This window comes from Salmo salar, chromosome 11 (genome assembly GCF_965601325.2).
Source record: "Salmo salar chromosome 11, fSalSal1, whole genome shotgun sequence".
NCBI classification, from domain to species: domain Eukaryota; kingdom Metazoa; phylum Chordata; class Actinopteri; order Salmoniformes; family Salmonidae; genus Salmo; species Salmo salar.
The window spans coordinates 19,274,361-19,294,663 of record NC_138301.1 but is presented as its reverse complement, the minus strand read 5'-3'; the positions used below and the strand labels follow the sequence as shown (position 1 = coordinate 19,294,663).

The following is a 20,303-nucleotide window of genomic DNA, read 5'->3' as shown; positions in this document are numbered from 1 at the left end:
GGAGTTCCTTACTAATCAAGTATAAGAGAGGAGCGAAAACCTGCAGATACTCCACCCTCCGTGGAACGAGTTTGACAAGTGCTCTACAACATACGTTCTTCAGACAGGCTTGGTCAGCCCCGTCAGACATACCCTGATCTGGTGTTGTCAGTTCCAGAGGTTGGCCAGACAGGACCCACAGACATCCACCCCACTGTGGTATCTCCGGAATGGGGCCACGTATTCAGAGTCTCGATGCGTCTCAACTCTATGAATACATTTACAACTGCATCACCTAGGCGTGCCGCCAGATTACTCAGCACTTCTTGTATCCATATAGAGGACCTTAATAAAAAAATAAAAATGGCACATATATACACTTTCACTATTGAAGCTGAACTTATGGCATTTTAATCACCACAGCATGACTGACGTTTGCCAAAAATATTTTTCTGAATGGCAGAGGGCACATTGATACACAAAACAAGGAAAATGCAGCCAAAAACAATTACAACACATTTACCCCATAATCAGAAGGTAAGTGTCAAGTTGTTTTCCAATGCCATACAAGCAGCTTCATCATCAGAAATAGAAAAAAACGAATATTTATTTTGTGTTTGTTTACTATCTACATATAATTTGTCCCAACTCTGGGCAAATTTTCAAATTTTCCGTGACGTCACCTCTTCCAAATATTTTAAGATAGAAAATATATGGGTTACAGCTGTCAGACTACTTACAAGTCACATTTTCCATCCATCATCAACAAAACAAAAAGACATGAGGTACAGCATCAATGCAAAAGTCTTAACAGTCTGGTGACCAAAAACTAGTAAGGCTACACTGCATGTGCTCATTTCAATTTCATGGTACAAACTAAGACGAAAAAAAAAGCCTTTACAAAAATCAGTAAAAAAAAAAAAAAAATCAGTAGGAAAAAAGTAAGTTCTGAGTTTGAAGCCTCAGTCACTGTCAGAGCCAGAGCCGTGGTTGGAGGCCTCGTTGGCAGAGCCCCCTGGTTCTGATCCGTTGTCGGAACGGCGTGGGGAGCCCGCCGGAGAACCTGCTTCAGAACCAGAGACTGCGGCCGGTGAGCCTGGTCGGGACTCGTTCTCCGACCCAGAGCGGCTCCTCTTGCTCTCGTTATCAGACTGCTCTGAGTCAGACTGCTGCTGCACTCTCTTCCTCTTCACTGGACGGTCGCTGCCTGAGTCGCTACCTGAGTTTCCGGAGCGTTGGGGGCTTCCAGCTTCGCTGCCAGAGTGGTTCCGGCCCCCGTCGGACTCACTGTCGGAGGCGATGCGCTTCTTGTGGCCGCCCTCGTTATCAGAGCCTGAACCACTGTCTCTGGGGTTTCTGGGTGGTCAACAGACAAAAAATTATGAATTAGTGGCACAAAACCCTTCGGAGTTGTATTTTCATGTAGCATTTCCTGTACGAATGAGTTTATGCCCTCACCTGTCTTCAGCTATTTTCAGTCCATCCTCGTCTGATGAAGAGTCGGAGGATGAGATGATGGCCTTCGACTTGATCTTGCCTTTGAGAGACGGTGGCACAGGCTCGGCCTAGACAAGAACAGAACTGTTACAAGGCTGGTCATTTGGGTTAAAAAATACCATTAGAAAGACAGTAACATAAACTAGATTTAACTGACCTTTTGGATCCTCTTGCCGCCCGCTCTGGGTTTGCGTTGCTTTTTGGGCCGTGAGCCTCCTTCCTCGTCATCACTGCCATCGTCACCCCCTTTGTTGGGTCTGAAATACACAGTCACACTCACACCAGGCCATTTTCCTACTGATCACTACAAATAAAAACACTTTCCACATCAGTCTCACCTCCTCCTCTTCTTGCGGCCCTCCTCCTCACTCCCACTGCCACCCTTCCTCTTCTTCCTCCTTCTCACTGGCAGGTCCTCATCAGAGCCATCGTTGACAAACTCATCAAAGTCACCTTTCTTGCGCTGGGGAGAACAAAACAAGAACAATATATTCACACTGCACCCTAGAGCCTTTGAGATTCATATCGATCTGATGTGCCATGAGCTAATCATTGATCAACCCAAACCTCCGCGTTGCACTAGCTGTTCTCTACACATTTGCACTCACTCGGCCGCCACCTTTCTTCTTCTCTTTCCTTTCCTCCTTCATTCCATCGGCAAAGGAAAGCAGACCCTTGGTCTTCTCCACGTACATGGCTCTCTGCTCCAGCAGCTTCTTCTGATCCTCTTCCTGCTTGGTCCTCTTCTCCTCCTGGTGGGGCAGCAGGAAGACAAGGTCAGTGGGTTAGTCACACTGTTATAAAGGAATACATTTACAGTGGACCAAAGAAACATGTTATTCAAGACATCTCAGCCTCAAGTAAGGTCTGTTTACTTAAATTGCTTATCCATTATGGTTTACAAGTACAACATAGAAGGGATAAGGGACTTGTGGAGATGTGACATCCCATAGACAGACCTGTTCTTTATGCATCTGTTGGCGTAGGAAGTCCCTCTCCTGATCCTGCTTGGCCCGAATCTCCTTCTCCTCCTCGTCCTGTTTCCTGGCCCGAGCCACGTGGTACTGGGCCTGACTCAGCAGGTCAGAGCATTGCCTGCAACGACCCCCACACAAACACAGCTCACAATCCAGGCTTAACCCGACATCTGATGGCTGGGCTCAGCTGTCATCCCTCTAAATTCCTCTGAGGTGTGATCAGAATTTTGGCTAAGACTGTTTCATTGATTTACTGAAGGCTATGAAGTAAGTACTGGCCTGCATTTGGATTTTAGAGGGGAGATATTTGTACAAACTGACCTGGCCTCAGTGGAGGCAAGCACTAGGTCGAACCTCATCTTGTCACCTGCCTTGGCAAGGTAGCTGAAATACCTGAGACAAAAGAGAACACAAAAGAGAAGATTAGGCTGAGAAAAGTGAAGGATTATTTTAGGTGTTAAAGTGAGTTTAGGGTGTACCGGTGGGCCAGCTCCAGCTCTTTGACAGCACTGAGTACAGCCTTGAGGTTACTCTTCTCGTCCTTCAGTACCAGAGTGGCCAGCCTCTGCAGCACCAGGGCCACGTTGAACATCAGCACCGTGTCACTGGGGGCCACGTGACGTGCCTGGGGACACAGCCAGCCACATCAGTGAGAAACAGGTAGGGTTGCAAAATTCCAGGAACTTTCAATAAATTCCCTAGTTTCCCAGAAAGGATCCTAAAATTCCTGAATCCTCCAACTGGGATTTCAGGAAAAAGAAAAAGAAGTTCACAGAATTTTGCAACCCTAGTAACAGGACACTCACACAAGGGTCACCCTGCTCTCACATAAAAAAGCTCAGGCAAATGAAGCCCAGCCATAGGGTTACTGAAAGGAATGAGAGACGCTTCGTTTTACACAAATCTCACCTTCAGCAGAGTCTGTTTGCACTCCTGGAGTTTCCCGCATTTGAAGAGTGCCCGAGCCAGGTACAGCAGCACCTCAGTGTTCTGATGCTTGTAGAATTTCTTCAGACAGTTCTCGTACTAAACGCCACAAAGAGTGGATAAGACAATTTAATAGAACTCCTCAAGTAAAAAAAATAGGAATATAAAAAACCCCTGCAGTGTGTACTATGAGCCAGTACAGAGCCTTACCATCTGCACAGCGCTGATGTACTGTTTCTGCTCCACGTAGATGTGGGCCAGGTTGAGCCAGACGTCGCTGATATCAGCGGTGGCCTCTCTCACCTGGGCAAACACGTCACGGGCCTCTCGATAGTAGCCCTTATGGGCCAGGACGGCACCTGGACAGAAAAGACGGCAAACTCTGAGGTATTTACATGCTAATAGTTATCTGAGGTAAATACATGCTTATAGTTAAACACAGTCAAGTCTGAGTATTAAGCATTTATGTGAAAACAATGAGTGAGAGAAGGCCAACAAACCTATGCCGTTGGCAGCGTAAAGGTTCTTGGAGTCGTTTCGTAGGACCTGCTTGTAAATGGCCAGGGCTCGATCCTGATGTCTCTTTTCCTGAGGAACACAACCACAGGCACAGACAAATGATGAAGGCACTGTTTCTGACGACGATGATTTTCATGGCTCCACATCAAAACAACTAATATTCTGCCGTACCTTCTCCCGGTCCCTGCTGGGCTGGTGCAGGGTCTGAAGCCACACGTTGCCCAGAGCCAGCATGGAGTAGGTGTCGTTCTGAGTGGACGGCTGCTTGAGGATACGCTCAAACTTCTTCTGACCCGGACCCCACTCCTGCTTGGCCAAGTGGAGATTCCCGATCAGGGACCAGGCGTCTGGGTGATCCTGATTAATCTGCAGAGCCTCTTTGAACCAGTCGGAAGCTTCATAGAAGTTTCCTTTGTCACGAGCCATTGCTCCAAGACGCAGGTAACCTGCAAGCAACAACAAAGGACCAATTGATACGCACACACCCTAAGGAGACAGACATTAACCAAAACGTATAGTGTGTCTTCAGTGCTTACAGTCGACGTAGTTGGGATGTTCCCTCAGGATGTTCTTGTAGAGCTTCTCCGCCTCGTGGAATTCGCACATGGCCTCGTAGAGCCTGGCTAGGTTGTAAGAGGTGGTGACAGAGATCGCGTTGTAGTAATGCTCGTCATGCTCTCCCTCAGCTTTGGCCCGCTCCAAAGAGGCCAGAAAGTATTTCTAAACATGGACAGACAGAACAAACCCCTGAAATCTATTTATAGCTCTGTTGTGTCTACTAGGGTTGGGCGATGTCTGGAATGACACATCGTCCTGTCCAAACATCATTGATATACGATTGTATTGTAAAAAAAAAAATTTGGAGGGGGGTGTGCGTTGCGCACGGAGGGGTCAGTCAATTGGCGGGAAGAAGGCACTATAAAGGACACATTGCTAGGCCTGAACAGTGTAAAGCCTAGTTACTTATCTAGTCTAAGCTGTAAAACGATTTACAAAATTGGTGGCGCTATGTTTCTCTTGTACATAAAAATACTTCAATATCAGTAAAAAGGAATATTATAGCCGTATCAAGTGTAGTCTATTGCAATTTCAATAGGCTACTTTCCGACAGTTTCAGACAAAACTAAAAAAGGCGTGATGGGATTTCACTATAGTACAGTCTGCATTGTGCTAAAACAGAAAAAATACTATGGCTCCTTGGTGGGAAAGAAAAGCCTGTCTTCGCCTGTTTGGCAGTTCTTTGGTTTCAGGCTGAATGATAAAGGTGAGCCAGCAGACCTGACCAAAGTCACTTTCAGAATATGTAAAAAGACAATCAGGGCAAAGGATCGACAAACTACAAACCTCCGTCAACATTTACAAGTCCATCATCCTGCTGAGTTCGCTACTCTGGGGCAGAAACCATTAGCTAGGGGAAAAAAACCTCATGGTTCCTAATTGTACTTTTTTGTTTCATTTTAAAATGTAGCCTATATTCAAATCCAGATGCATCTTACTCAAATGACATATTCCAGCCTATAGGCTATCAAAGCTTGAAATACTTTTTTGCACTTGTTTTGTTTAGGCTACTTTATTTATTTTGTAGGCCTATATTTAGGTTTGTACAGTTCGATAGGCAAGAGGCATGTCCTAATTGGCTTCTGCTAAAAACGAATAGGCCTATGTTCATTCGTTTTTAAGTGTTATAAAGAATATGAAATAATAATTTGCTTTATCTAATTGTATACTTAGGATTTTTACAGGTCGCTAGGCAAAAGGCATAGACTAAGGATAATAGGCCTATTTGTTTTTAGCCTAAGCCATGGTTCACTCATGTTATAAAGAACGTTAGGCTAAATAATCATTTGTTTTATCTGATTGTCGTTAACAATTTATTTAGCCCACACTTCGGTCAAGTACAGCAGAAACGTACCAGGTCTGTTTATACTTCCTATTCTATTAGTCCATCTTGAAATTGTTTGTTCTCTCCCTCATTATGACTATGTTTTTATTTAGTCTAGTCACAAAACAACAGATGGAACTCTGCTACACCTATAGATTCATTCCGTGGTTGATCATGAAAGAGTAGGATATGCCTAGGCCAACAAGTCATGTTAAAATTGAATGGGGATAGGGGAGGAAAAGGGAAATGAATGTTTAAAACAATAAGCCCGAAAACAGAATGCGTGATGCCGAAGGCCTATGATCATCTGACATTGGTGGGGGGAAAAAACACATTAGGCCCCATCTGACATTTTGCGCTGCTTTGGTGCTCTCCGCTCTATCAATAATCTACATTGTTCTCTTGCATTATGTTAATAGTCTAACGACCTCGTATGTATTGAACATTTAGGCTATGGCAAATAGGGAACAGGCTATTCGGCATGTCGCCTTGCTGTTTGCTCTCTGCACTGCGCTGTTCTGCGCTGCCAGACTCCAGAGGTGCAGTCAAACTCAAATATGCTAGACCATCGTGTGACATCACGATGTCATCACTATCGACAATGGCTGTCAAACATCAAACACAAAGGCAAGTTCCGAAACTACAAATAGCCGTTCCAGTAGTTAATGAATTCATTGCTACAACATGTAATGACTAATTCTAGTCAGGCAGCTCTGCCATCCTCCTAAACTGTACCTTGGCCTCTCCCAGGTTCCCCAGTCTGAAGTGGAGAGCCCCCAGGTTGTTGAGGATCTCAGGGGGGACATCAGCCTGGACCTTCTCCTGCAGGATGCGAGTGGCCGTGCCGTAGGCAGAGAGGGCGCCCTGGATGTCGGTCTGCTCCAGGATCTGGGCCAGCTCGATCCAGGCCTCAACGTCATCAGGGTACTGCTCGGTCACCTTCTTCAGATGACCCTGCAGAACACAAAGACATTACATGTTATTGATTTTAGCAATAGTGCTGATTAACATCTACAGAGTTACAAGTGAATACCTTATGTGAGGTTCACCTTCACATAGCTGTTTTACTTACTTTGGCAATGTCTCTCTTTTCCTGATCATCTGAAGTAGCATAAAGAGATCCCAGGATCTTCATGGTTTCATAGTTGTTGGGGTAGGCCTTTAGGACCTTCTCAAAGCACTGGGCTGCATTCTCCTTGTCTCTACGGTACACGTACATCTGCCCCAGGCCAAAGAAAGGCAGCACAAAGGTAGACGAGGCAAACTGGGTGGCCTGGTAGTAGTACTGGAAGGCCTGGTCATAGTCCTCCTGAAACACACAAGAAGGAGAGATGTAATGCCCATTCAATTATAAAAATAAAAATAAGCTGAGGCCTTAGCGTTTACCTGAACATGAAAGGAGCGGGCCAACTGGTAGCAGCTCTCAGCCTGCATCGCTTCCACCTCTGTGTTGTGAAAGGCATGGAGAGCCAGGTGCTGCACTTTACTGTAGTCCTGAAAATAAGAAAGTACATCAATGTGAATGATAAACAATGCTAAGGTCAAGACATGCTACTATATACCAGGAATAGGATGACAACCCTCTCACCTTTTTGAAGAAGAAGTGGTTAGCCAGGTGGTTGAGCACCATGGGGTTGCTGGGGTCGATGGTGTAGGCTCTGGAGAGGAGCTGCACTCCATTCTTGATGGAGTCGGGCTCCTTGCTGTTGAGCTCCAGCACAGCCAAGCCCACAAGGGCTCCCACACACTTGGAGTTGAGCTCCAGGGCCCGGCCAAAGGCTAGACGGGCCTTCTCCAGCTTACTGAGCTTGACAAAGCAGTGGCCCATCCCCAGCCTCACCTCGGCTGGTAAGAGAAATAGTGACGGTATATTAGGAGAGACCAGGGATATTAATCATCTTAATATGACAGGTGCAAGTGAAATGCTTACCAGGACATCCAGGGTTTGTGCGTAGAGCCTTTTTGTAGTAGGCCAGTGCTCCCCTGTAATCCTTCTTATTGAAGGAGATGCAAGCTTTACCTGTTGAAATAAAATGTATAGTGGTTAGGCCCCATTTGGAAGTGAACCTTTGTGGTTGTAATGGGAGATCTTTCCCTTTGTGTTTTACTTACCAAGTAGAGCAGGGATGTTATTGGTAGACTGGTTCAAGACAAAGTGGAACTGAGCGTCAGCCTGGTCCATTTTGTCCCCCTCCAGCAGGCAGAAACAGGCTCTTCCCAACAAGTGGTTCTGTTACAAACAAATAGATTACTCTTGGTTATGATTTTTTGTGTTGGGGAAATTAACTTTCACATTATCCAATAATTGTTAAGCTGATTATCTTACCTGGTCGTACATGATGATCTTGTCTGCCATGGTGTAGAGCAGGGTGGCCTGAGTGATGAGCTCCTTCTTGGCATCTTTGTTCTTCTCTTTACGTGCCTGCTGGACATAGTAGGCTGCCAGGGTGTCCAGACAGGTCATCTGGTCCTTCTCATGGTCTCTGTAGTCCAGGTTCCCATCGATACGGGCCGCCTCCAGCAGCTTGACAAAGTCCTCCGTCTTCGTCTGTTTATAATACTCCAGCTAAAAGAAAAATCTGTTTTTGTTTATTTTGGTGACAAACAATCCATGAACAAACCAGCAGTCAGTGGGAATGCAACTACATAACTCACCAGGGAGGATAGCCCATTTCCTGGACCAGAGTTCTGTATAACATTTAGACACCGTGGGAGATATTTGCCGACCCGTACCTGTTTGGCAACACTTTTCCCATGTTGGAGAGTATATCCGTGGTTGGTGGACAGTTCTGATAAGGAAATTGTTGTTTGCGTCACCGGACTGTGCCCAGGAAATAATTACATTAAATTGTTAGATGCTACCACCCCCCTCCAAATCAAACCATTCCATGTTTTGTCTCGCTTGTGTTTCTCACACCTGTTTGTCTAGCTAATCAGCCTCACAATTGGGCAGCATGCTGCTGCAGACTGGTAGTAGAACAGTGTCTGTGCGCGCAAACATTGACATCCATGTTTGGTTTTGACTTGGGGGTGGTGGTGTCCTCTAACAAATGGATTCAATTATTTCCTTCGGCGATGCAGACGACAACTTCCTAATCAGAACCGTCCACGGATATACTCTCCAACATAGGAAGTGTCTCCAAACAGGCACAGGTCAGCAAATATCTCACACGCCTCTCCAATGGTGTGCCATAAGATGGAATGTTACTGTTAAAATAACTGTACATGGCGGCAAGCCTGCAGGGCTACAGGGAGGAGTTACAGGTAACAGTCGAAATTACAATCTAACTATTTGATGCATCACTCATACAGAGTAATATCTGCAACTGTCATTTCAACCATTTAATCTTTTAAGGCTTAAATTAATTATCATACCAGTCTGTGTATTCATACTTACAGCAAGAGCAATCCATATGTGCAACTGTGTATGCTCCTGTTTGAGGATACTGATGACCTCATCTCCTTCTGGCAGCTGGTCGAAATCAAGCTCAATAACCTGCAGAACAAATGTCTATGTGAACAGCAGTTCGTACACATACAACATGACATGTGACCTTTAACCTATGGCTAAACTACTTGATCAGAAAGGCTAAGTTACTTTATGACATGTTTTGACTGGGGACAAGAAGTGGTTGCATTTACTAGTCAGCTTACTGAATGATCGGAAAGACAATATCAACTGTAGAAATAGACAATTTTACAACTCAAATCTTGGTTATGACCCATAATTTGCATGACTGATAGTAAAAAAAAAAAACGAAAAAAACATCTCAGAAGTTGTTAGCGATCTGGCTGACGTTAGTCAACAAGAACAGGGCAATACTACGTTAGCTAACGTTAGTAGGCTAGCTGTAGCAATCCACGGTCAAACAAAGCAGCGTAGCTAGTCCTAACCTCGTCGGTGTCCCGTAAGGGGATTTCAATTGATCCCCGAGACATCTTGGCTGATGGAAATCCACGTCCCTACACCAATATATTCCCCAAAATTGTTCGGCTGTCGCCGTGGTCTCGAGGATCTGTCTCCACTTCCGCTCTAGAACAAATACATGAGTGTTCACAAAACAATGTCCGGGTAGGACAGCGAGCAACTGGTGGATAAAATGGCCCACTGGCGTAATACCGGTAGCAAATAAAAATGTCCTCCTGACTAATCCAGCTGTTGTTCGCTCTCTTCTTGGCAGCCCAAACTTCTTTCAACTGAAAGAGAAACATTCTGTATTTTCACAGTAGTCTTTGTTGTATTTTCAAAAGTAGTAGGTCTATTTGTTGTATAGAAACCTGTAAATGTTTGTGTTCACTATTTTACCATGTGCAAAGTAGGGAACTAGAATTGGTACATTATGCAGTGCGCCAGTATGCCTTTCAATTCCATAGTGGTCGTGTTTGAGAACATCAAAACCGTGATGTATCATGGGTACATTGTGACTGACTGATCTACAAATAATAAAAGACAAGAAAGGGAAGGAAAGACATGACATGACAATCAATCAAATTTGATTGGTTGATTGATGATTGATTAAGGGAGGAAAAATAAGACAATAATAAAAGCTGTTATAATTGTGATAATCCTCTGTGCTGTGTTTCTGTGACCTGTGCCCAGATCTTCAATGACCCTGCCCTGTCCTAAAGAATCTGATTGCTACTGGTGATTTCCTATTGGTTTATAAAGGAGATGTTATGCAGATGATCTAGAATCATTTGATATGTTAAACTGACTAATGTTAATTCAAAAAGTCCATTAACTGAGTTATTGTTTGCTGGCCTGAGCCAGCAATTGGTGGAGCTGAGGGGAGGGGGTGGGGGTGGCAGCTGGTTTTGATGTGTGGCAGTGAAGGATCAAAACAGGCAAAGGCTACACTCACTGAAGAGCGTCTTGAGGGTTTCCCACTGCAAACTGGCTGCAATAGAGCTGTCTAAAATTAATGTGCATTTTTGACCAGCTTGTGTGATGAGATGTAGCTAGTTGTTATATGTTTTCGTTTGCACATTTTCTGCCGCTTTCGAAGGAATATTCCTTAACTGGGAGGTAAGACTTAATTTTTTTGTATTCTCACCGCTTTCTAACATATCTAACATTCTTAGGGTAAGTATACAGTGGGGGAAAAAAGTATTTGATCCCCTGCTGATTTTGTACGTTTGCCCACTTACAAAGAAATGATCAGTCTATAATTTTAATGGTAGGTTTATTTGAACAGTGAGAGACAGAATAACAACAACAAAAATCCAGAAAAACGCATGTCAAAAATGTTATAAAATTATTTGCATTTTAATGAGGGAAATAAGTATTTGACCCCTCTGCAAAACATGACTTAGAACTTGGTGGCAAAACCCTTGTTGGCAATCACAGAGGTCAGACGTTTGTGTAGTTGGCCACCAGGTTTGCACACATCTCAGGAGGGATTTTGTCCCACTCCTCTTTGCAGATCTTCTCCAAGTCATTAAGGTTTCGAGGCTGACGTTTGGGAACTCAAACCTTCAGCTCCCTCCACAGATTTTCTATGGGATTAAGGTCTGGAGACTGGCTAGGCCACTCCAGGACCTTAATGTGCTTCTTCTTGAGCCACTCCTTTGTTGCCTTGGCCGTGTGTTTTGGGTCATTGTCATGCTGGAATACCCATCCACGACCCATTTTCAATGCCCTGGTTGGGGGAAGGATGTTCTCACCCAAGATTTGACGGTACATGGCCCCGTCCATCGTCCCTTTGATGCGGTGAAGTTGTCCTGTCATCTTAGCAGAAAAACACCCCCAAAGCATAATGTTTCCACCTCCATGTTTGACGGTGGAGATGGTGTTCTTGGGGTCATAGGCAGCATTCCTCCTCCTCCAAACACGGCGAGTTGAGTTGATGCCAGAGAGCTCCATTTTGGTCTCATCTGACCACAACACTTTCACCAGTTGTCCTCTTAATCATGCAGATGTTCATTGGCAAACTTCAGACGGGCATGAATATGTATTCTTGAACAGGGGGATCTTGCGGGCGCTGCAGGATTTCAGTCCTTCACGGCGTAGTGTGTTACCAATTGTTTTCTTGGTGACTATGGTCCCAGCTGCCTTGAGATCATTGACAAGATCCTCCCGTGTAGTTCTGGGCTGATTCCTCACCATTCTCATGATCATTGCAACCCCACGAGGTGAGATCTTGCATGGAGCCCCAGGCCGAGAGATATTGACAGTTCTTTTGTGTTTCTTCCATTTGCGAATAATCGCACCAACTGTTGTCACCTTCTCACCAAGCTGCTTGGCGATGGTCTTGTAGCCCATTCCAGCCTTGTGTAGGTCTACAATCTTGTCCCTGACATCCTTGGAGAGCTCTTTGGTCTTGGCCATGGTGGAGAGTTTGGAATCTGATTGATTGATTGCTTCTGTGGACAGGTGTCTTTTTTACAGGTAACAAGCTGCGGTTAGGAGCAGTCCCTTTAAGAGTGTGCTCCTAATCTCAGCTCGTTACCTGTATAAAAGACACCTGGGAGCCAGAAATCTTTCTGATTGAGAGGGGGTCAAATACTTATTTCCCTCATTAAAATGCAAATCAATTTATAACATTTTTGACATGTGTTTTTCTGGATATTTTTGTTGTTATTCTGTCTCTCACTGTTCAAATAAATCTACCATTAAAATTATAGACTGATCATTTCTTTGTCAGTGGGCAAATGTACAAAATCAGCAGGGGATCAAATACTTTTTCCCCCCACTGTATATGTCTTGTATAACTTCATAATGCAATCTTGATTAATTAATAACTGTAAATATCTAATGTAGGCTACTTGACATCTAGTAAGCTTAGACAACCTCTCTCTGTTTTGTTCTGTAATGTTTCCACAGTCTCTGCTTCGTGTGCTGTTGACTGACCTGCAGTTTCAATTACATGACTGTCACAAATCTAGTCCCTGGTTTGGTTCAAGTTCTGAGTGGTCATTCCTTTCTCTTGCCCAGGGACCCAAAAGGAAAAAACACCTGAGTTCAGGAAACATAAGTTAACAAAAGAACATTCACATTCTAACTGACCCTTAATACATTACCGTGCATGTAAGTATGGTATTATATGCATATAATGCACTTCTACAGAGATCGAATAGTCCTTAACAAGCTAACTCAGACTTTCCGCCCACAATCAAATAGAAATATTTGATATTTTACTTACAAAAACAACACTTCGATTCTAACAATTTCTTCAAACTCAAACTTCAGACTTTTTCAGACTAATTTGTAAACCACTATGACAAGTATCTTATAAGCATTGTCATATTTTTCTTTATACAGAGAGATGTTATGGCCTCGGAGAACTTACTGAATGGAGATCAGAGCTTTCATGGGGAAGAATCTGAATCTAATCTTCTGAGGAGCCAGGGTGAGAACCATGAAAGCAGCAGGCCATCAACTCAGACCAGGCCGATGAGAGAGGACAGAGTGGGATACATAGCACCAGCTCTCTCAAGGGACTCTGGAGTTAGCTCCATAGACCATCACCAGGTGCCGGAAAGCAATGAAAGTAAGCATTGATATTAAAACATGATCATAATACAGAACATCTTGATAACCAGTCATTTATTTTTTCAGAGCAGTAAAGAGAATGCTTTTATTTTTCAAGATGTGTATAGACATTTAAGTTTAAAACTACTTTCACCACTGCACTTTGACTTCTGCTTTTGCTTATTTGAAGTTGTACATGACAAAACGTAATGGATGTTTTAGTGTGGAGCAGCTATGGACCAGAGGATTCTACTGAAGAATCCGTGGACACAAGTACATTTTCTGAGGAAGAGCTACTTGATATAACATTTGAGGCATGCAATACCACTGGCACAGGTACAAATCACCTCTGGTAATAACAGCTGTACATTAGTGTTCTCTTTCTGTACTGGCATGCTTCCTTAGTCTTTGTTCTCCATAGGAGAGGTTCTGGTCTCCACGATCATGCAGTACCTGCAGACGATGACTAGCCAGAGCCCAGAACAGGACAGGCTGAATGCTTTGAATCATATGCTGGACCCTGAGTGCCGGGACCCCGCTATTAGCAAGGCCAAATTCCAATCCACCATGAGGGAGTGGATTGCCCAGTGCAGCCAGGATGGGTAAGGAAAAAACCTTCAGACAGCTAACTGCTATAGAATGTTATAATCAACAACATGCCTCAGAAGTTTTGCCACTAAAAATGACTGAAATGTGTAGTTGATTGCATCTGTTTGTGTGATTAATTTTGATAAAACATTGGTAAGCTTGCTAATCTGCTGTGTACCTATAATTGGAGACTAATGATTGTTTGTATCTTTCAGCATGCATGAGGACGACAAACATATTTCAGGAGAAAACCCTTGTAAAGTGTCTATAAATGGTAAGGTTTTACTTTTGTAGGCAGCCTAGAAATCCGTCTCAGATTACAGTGCTGCACTGATTGTGTTGTTCTTTCAGGGATGGATTTCTCAGGTCCTGAGATCAAAACTGCCTTCTCAGAAGGAGAACAGTGTTATTGGTAAGTTATTCAAGCTTTCTCAGTCACTCATGATTTTACTCTTTCTACGCAGTACTATTTCTGTATTCTACTGTATTCAACTGGCTTCCAGTTGAAGCTCGCATTGGCCCTCCCACCCCTACGGGAGGGCATCTCCTGCTCAGCCCAGTCCAAGCTCTTCTCTGTCCTGGCACCCCAGTGGTGGACAGCAGAGTCCCTGCCCATCTCCGAAAACATCTGAAAACCTGCCCTCTTCAAACAGTATCTTAAATAATTCTCCTCCTCACCCCCCCCCCCCCCCCCCACCGCCAATTAAAAAAAAAAAATGACACAGACACACACACACACACACACACACACACACACACACACACACACACACACCTTCTAGCTCTGACTCTATTGACAGCTATGTTATTGAGGAAAATTTTACTTTCAATGCTTGTGATATGTGGTTGTCCCTCTATCTCAAGATGAATGCACTAACTGTAAGTCACTCTGGATAAGAGTGTCTGCTAAATTACTCAAATTTAAAATGTAAATGTATTAATGCTATAAATCTGACTTCTCCTTTGGCTCTAGTGACTCCAGGGAGCTGCTGGCCACTGTGTCTGAGCTGAAGCATGCACACCGTAGAATGAGTAAGCAGAACAACAGCCTGTTGAGGACTGTATCTCAGTGTGAGGACACCAACCTGCAGCTCACAGTGGAAATCACTGAACTAAGTGCCAAGCTGGCCAGGTACTGTCTGTGAGAATGGAGCAATATGTTGTTTTCATTATTGCAAGGCATGGTAGTTCTGATGATTTACTGTTGTAAAACTGTCTGTGTGACATCTCCAGTGCCCAGCGCTCAGCAAGGAGAACCAGGTCCCTTGTAGATGAGCTGGAGGAGGCCAGGAGAGCCCTGAGGGAGGCAAAGGAGAGAGCCAGCCAAGCCCAGGCTAGCAGCTGCAAACTGGTACTGCACTCAGCTCTTAGCAGGAAATGACATATAAGGAAATGACATACAAATGGCTTAGGCCAGAGTGTGGATGATTTTATTGGAATGTATACATTTCCATGTACATTGCACCTTTTTTCAATTTTAGACCAAAGAATGTGACTGTCTGAAAGCACACATTAAAGTGCTTGAAGACAAGGTAACTTTGATCTTTATTATTATTTTATAATGTATGTACAATGTTTGTGATGCCACATACGGTACATTATATGTCTGTGACACAATCCCTTTAATATCTGCAGAATGAACAACTCACACTCGAGGGGACTTGTTCTGAAGATTGTCTCAACAAATTGAGGATGGTTAATGCTGAGATGAGGGTAAGAACTGTTGGCCAGAACATCTCTGTCTGTCACTGAGCTAAGAGTGCAGTAATAGAGATCCTCTAATTTGTTTTGCAGGAGGAACTTGAAAATACCCTTGTCATGCTGGCTATAAGAGACAGGGAACTCACTAAGGTTAGTATACCATACCTTCACACATAGACGGTTCATTCTCTGTTTTACAATGACTGCATTTGTTGATATTTTTTTTTTTCCTGTTCATTTCCAGAAAGACATACTGATGGATAAGCTGAAGAACTCTCATCTGGAGAACCATAGAATCATTGAGGTATCTTCATAATAACATTCATCATCTCAAGTGCCTGTAGTTATGCCTGTGTGCTAGCAGAAAGTAGCTCTGATTGTTTTTTTCCTGTCATTGAAGGGGCTACAGTCAGAGTTTCTGCATTTATCAGAGCATTCCCAGCAAGCTCTTTTGAGGTAAGTGCTGTCGATCATTTCTATGTCCATATGCTACTCGTCATTGTTTTTGTTACCAACATCTCACCCAACAGCTGTTCAGGTGACATATTTGTTGGAGCTCATTCGTTACTGAGAATGTATGTGACTGACATCATCACAATGGGACATGCTAGGGGTCAGTGGGGTCAGTGTGTTTAACCTGGTGGTGTGCTGCTGTAATTCATAGGTTTGACATGCACTGTGGCAGTCCACCAGGTTTCCAGGGAAGGAGTGGAGTTGTTCCTAATCATCGCTCTTTGCATGCTGAGATCCAGGACATTCAGCAGGTGACAAAGGCTTTAGTTCTGCAGTTGGTTATCAAAAGCTCTATCGCGTTACTATAGGTTTATTATAATGATGTATTTCCCTCAGCAACGTGGGGTTCTTGAGGAGATGACTGGTCCAGTATGTGGGGTTCGATCATCTCACACTCAGAGGGACGATATCCAAAACATAATTCACAGGATCAAGTCTGCTGAGCTGGCCCACCTTCTCCACGCACACTACCCAGAGAGGGTGAGAATTTACACACACTCGAGCACACACACACGCATGCACACACACACACACACACACACACACACACACACACACACACACACACACACACACACACACACACACACACACACACACACACACCACACACACACACACACACACACACACACACACACACACACACACACACATAAATACTAACACTGACTTCTCCTGTGTCTCTTGTATGGTAAAAGTGTAGGAAGCTGTTTTGAGGGTCTGATGTCTGTTCAATCACTCAGGACTCTGTTGGCAGTTGTGCTGTTGAGACCCTGGAGAGGCCAAATCCCCACAGCCAGCAGTCACTGCCTAGCATCAAGCAGCAGCTGGTTAATGTGTATGTGAGTTTTTATCCCCTTCTCTCTTCTGTTGTGATTACTGACATAATAAAAGTACAACAATGGTTGCTATTTATTGAAACCCATTCTGACAATAAAAAAGAAAGCCCTGTGTTGCTACTTGCCAGAGCAATTATATGGACTACTATTATGTCATCCGCAGTAGTTACTGGCGTTCTGTCTAAGATGTTAGAGATAAGTGCAGTTTTAGGATCCTTGGTTGCTTCAAGATGTAACAATGTGTGAGTGAGTTGTTTATAAAGTCCAGGCTGTTCTTCCAGACTGAAGGAACTGGAGCTGCAGACGACTCTGTGGGAGGAGAGAGAGGAGAAGGTGGCGGAACAGCGGAGGCTACGGGAGCAGCAGGAGCAGAAGCAGAAGCCCCAGGTCAAGAGGGAAGCTGTGGTGAACTGGTGGAGAGCCCTTAAGGTGGAGGGGAGTAGGACCAAGGCCAAGCCTGAAGACACCCTGACCCAGCCCAGCCAGGTCCTCACTGAGACACAGTCCAAGCTCCAACAGGCAGAGCACACCATCACAAAGATTAAGGAACAGGTATGCCACCTTGAGGCGGCTCTGAGAACTGCCCAGGAGGGCGTAGCTGAGCACAGAAACATTCAGGACAGGGTGAGAGTTCTTCACAACGACAAGGAGACCAACACGGTGAGAGAGGGACCTGGCTGGACTGGAGAGGAGGCATCAAAGGAGCGTAAGGACGTGGCTGTGGCTACAGACCCTGTGGAGGACCCAGGTAGATCAGAGAAGGTAGCAGGCCAGTTTGTGACCTCAGAGGGTCTGCTGGTGACCCTCAGGAGGATGGAGGCCATGGTCAGCAGTGCCTTGGAGGCAGCTGAGCTGGTTAGGGAGAGTCAGCGAAGGGTCAGCCAGGTCAAGGAGAGGATGGAGAGCATCACTCAGAAGATGGAGGAAGCTCTGACCAGAGCAGGGGACACAGAGGGTCAGCTCAGTGCCCTGGAGGCCAGGGTCACAGCCAAACCTCAGGTCAGTTTGCATAGTCTTTTCTGTGTATTACAAGAATAGTGAGCTCAAATTAGCCCTGACAGTAAAAGTTTTCATGAATCTGCATTTTGAATATGCAGCCCCACATATATGCTCACACGTCTGCTTTTGCAATGATTACCAATGATCTACTAGGCTGTATTTGTTTTCCTCCTGTAAAACTCTTAAAAGTTATTTACAGCTGTTTCATTTGCATTTCCTCTCTCTCTTCTGTTCCGAAGTTGCCAGGTCCGATAGGGCAGACAGCCCAGCCTGATGTTGAAGCTATAGGCAGAGACACACCCAGGAACCCCTCTCCTCCAGAGCCTGTGACCGAAAGCTACAGCAAGTCTCGATGGCCCCTTATAAGCGGTATGATGAGACTACTACTACTGAAATACAGGGCAAACACAGCATTTGTATGTCACTGACTGTAGCAGTATTAATTAGCCTACCCTACTGTAAGAGCAGAAACACAGAGGGAAACAAATTCGTTAGCCACTTTCCTTTTTATTAGTAATCGCTGGGGATGCTACTGAAATAGACCCAGCAGACTGTAACGTACACAAAGCAGCTGGCGCAGAGGCTGAAGGCCCCTTGGTGAGTGTCACTCATCATGAAGGGTTTACTGTGACCATCATGGGCCTTGCCCTTGTTTTCTGTGTCTCAGGAGCCCAAGCCCTATTATCTGGGGAGGAATAGAGGAAGCCCCTCAGTAGAAACACCAGGATGTAAACAGTGAACATTTGGTGTGGTTTGCTCTCACAGCTAGAGGGAAGACCAGCTCTGTTTGGTTCACATGAAAGGGAGCAATGCTCATGTGACCTCCATGAGGAGAGTCCATCTATGCAAAGTCACAGCCTTATTGTTTATTGTTCGGTCAAGTTGATGAGTTTAGAAAATCTTGAGAATGCTGGAGATCAGTGGAAGTTGTTTGGTATGAACAGGCCTACTGGTCAGTGTTTGTAGTGTGTTGGCGATCAGATCACTACATTAGTTCTACAGTATAGTGTAGTTTATCACCTGACCCTTGCCCCTGTTCTGCCAGGCTATTTGTGGTGATGAGAAGTCTTCTATTTGCTTAACAAATGAAGCATCTGCCATGAGAACAGCAGTATGCTAGAAGCATCCTCTGATGCTCAAATAACATTATGACACTTACCTTACGCATTCTCACCTGGCAGGCATTCTCACACAACCATAGAATATGGCACATACTGCATGTAGGTACTGCAGGCAATGCAGGTGGGATATGTGATATGTGGACTACTGAAAGCCAGCACCAGGCTAATGTAATATCTCTGAATGTGGGCTGTGTGTCATCTAACACAATTGATGTGACTCCTGGCGGCTTTCACTTCAGAAGGAACTAAAAGGAGCTCTGGATGCCAGCATCGGCTCTAGCTTGATATTCAAAATCAAATGCAATCCATCCAGTAAGACAGGATGAACCCCCAGCCCTCCCCGCATGGAAATGAAGATATTTGGAATATACTTTGCAAATGTAGGCCTGTTAAGGTGTTAGTAAAAGGCTAGTATTCCAACACACTGACTATAACATCTCCTGAAATAAGCTTGTAGGATAGTAGCCTTCGTCTGTTTACCTTGTTATCTACATTTTACTAAGTCACTCTACTCCGATTTACCCGTAAAACCCTAAAAGCTATTTTATATCCCCTGCACATCGGTTTCATACCAACCAGGGCAGTTTAATATGGGCTTGTGTTTATTAGAACATATTAACTAGAATTCAAGTATGTTTTGCTCATACTGAACATTTTGTGCCAAAACATTTGTATTTAGTAGTACGGTAAACTAAAGCAATATTGTACATAGTGTACTGTAGGCCCTATCATTATGTACAGTATCACTTGTACAGGTGTTTATGGGTTTTTACTTGAGAAATACCTAAAGGACTCGAGCAAAGACTTGTGGAACAGGTGTATGTCACTATCAAGAGATTGGCTCAATTCACATGCACATGTAACAAGATATTGAAATTGTTTTACTGAAATCAGCAGTGGCAGGAGCAAATGTGACATTTCTACTATAGTCAGAAGCAAAAGGGCTCTTATGACCATTTATGCTTTTCTGAGCCTGAGAACTCTTGGTGGCGACGTTGTAAAATAAATACTAGACAAGAATGAAGTGCTTCCGAGATGGTTTGCCAACGTGAAGTGCAAACGGATGTTTTCCTGTCTGTCCACTGTTGGAGTTGGATAGCTGTGATGTGGTTTCTTTTCTCAACCTGCCACTGACCCCAGCATGAATGAATTCTAGATCCTTGTGATCATTGTATTTCCCTCTGTAATTAGATCTGAAAGCCATGAGGACGTTTCCAGTGATAAGGATGCTTCAAGTAGCATGTAGCATTGGTGTCATTTAGATTTCTGTTTGTTCGCAATGACGGA

The 20,303-nt window shown here is 44.3% G+C and overlaps 1 protein-coding gene across 1 annotated transcript; it reads right to left on the bottom strand.

The window, feature by feature from the left end:
• Positions 1-374: 374 nt before the first annotated feature.
• Positions 375-9,871, bottom strand: LOC106562103 (RNA polymerase-associated protein CTR9 homolog). The gene is made up of 22 exons (XM_014126692.3): positions 9,676-9,871; positions 9,179-9,277; positions 8,108-8,347; positions 7,894-8,011; positions 7,712-7,801; positions 7,370-7,626; positions 7,168-7,275; positions 6,854-7,090; positions 6,517-6,735; positions 4,436-4,619; positions 4,071-4,345; positions 3,881-3,968; positions 3,591-3,739; positions 3,363-3,479; positions 2,933-3,078; positions 2,775-2,846; positions 2,436-2,571; positions 2,085-2,228; positions 1,815-1,939; positions 1,634-1,733; positions 1,438-1,544; positions 375-1,335 (listed from the first exon to the last, which is right to left on the bottom strand). The coding sequence occupies exons 1-22, from the start codon at positions 9,718-9,720 to the stop codon at positions 942-944; spliced, it is 3,450 nt and encodes a 1,149-aa protein (XP_013982167.1). The 5' UTR covers positions 9,721-9,871; the 3' UTR covers positions 375-941.
• Positions 9,872-20,303: the final 10,432 nt, after the last annotated feature.

Excerpts from the sequence above, each read along its gene's own strand:
- LOC106562103 (XM_014126692.3), bottom strand. The coding sequence starts at position 9,720 with ATGTCTCGGGGATCAATTGAAATCCCCTTACGGGACACCGACGAG. Across the intron at positions 7,802-7,893 it reads TAACATCCCTGCTCTACTTG|GTAAAGCTTGCATCTCCTTC; the intron begins GTAAGTAAAACA and ends TTATTTCAACAG. Across the intron at positions 4,620-6,516 it reads GGAACCTGGGAGAGGCCAAG|AAATACTTTCTGGCCTCTTT; the intron begins GTACAGTTTAGG and ends GTCCATGTTTAG.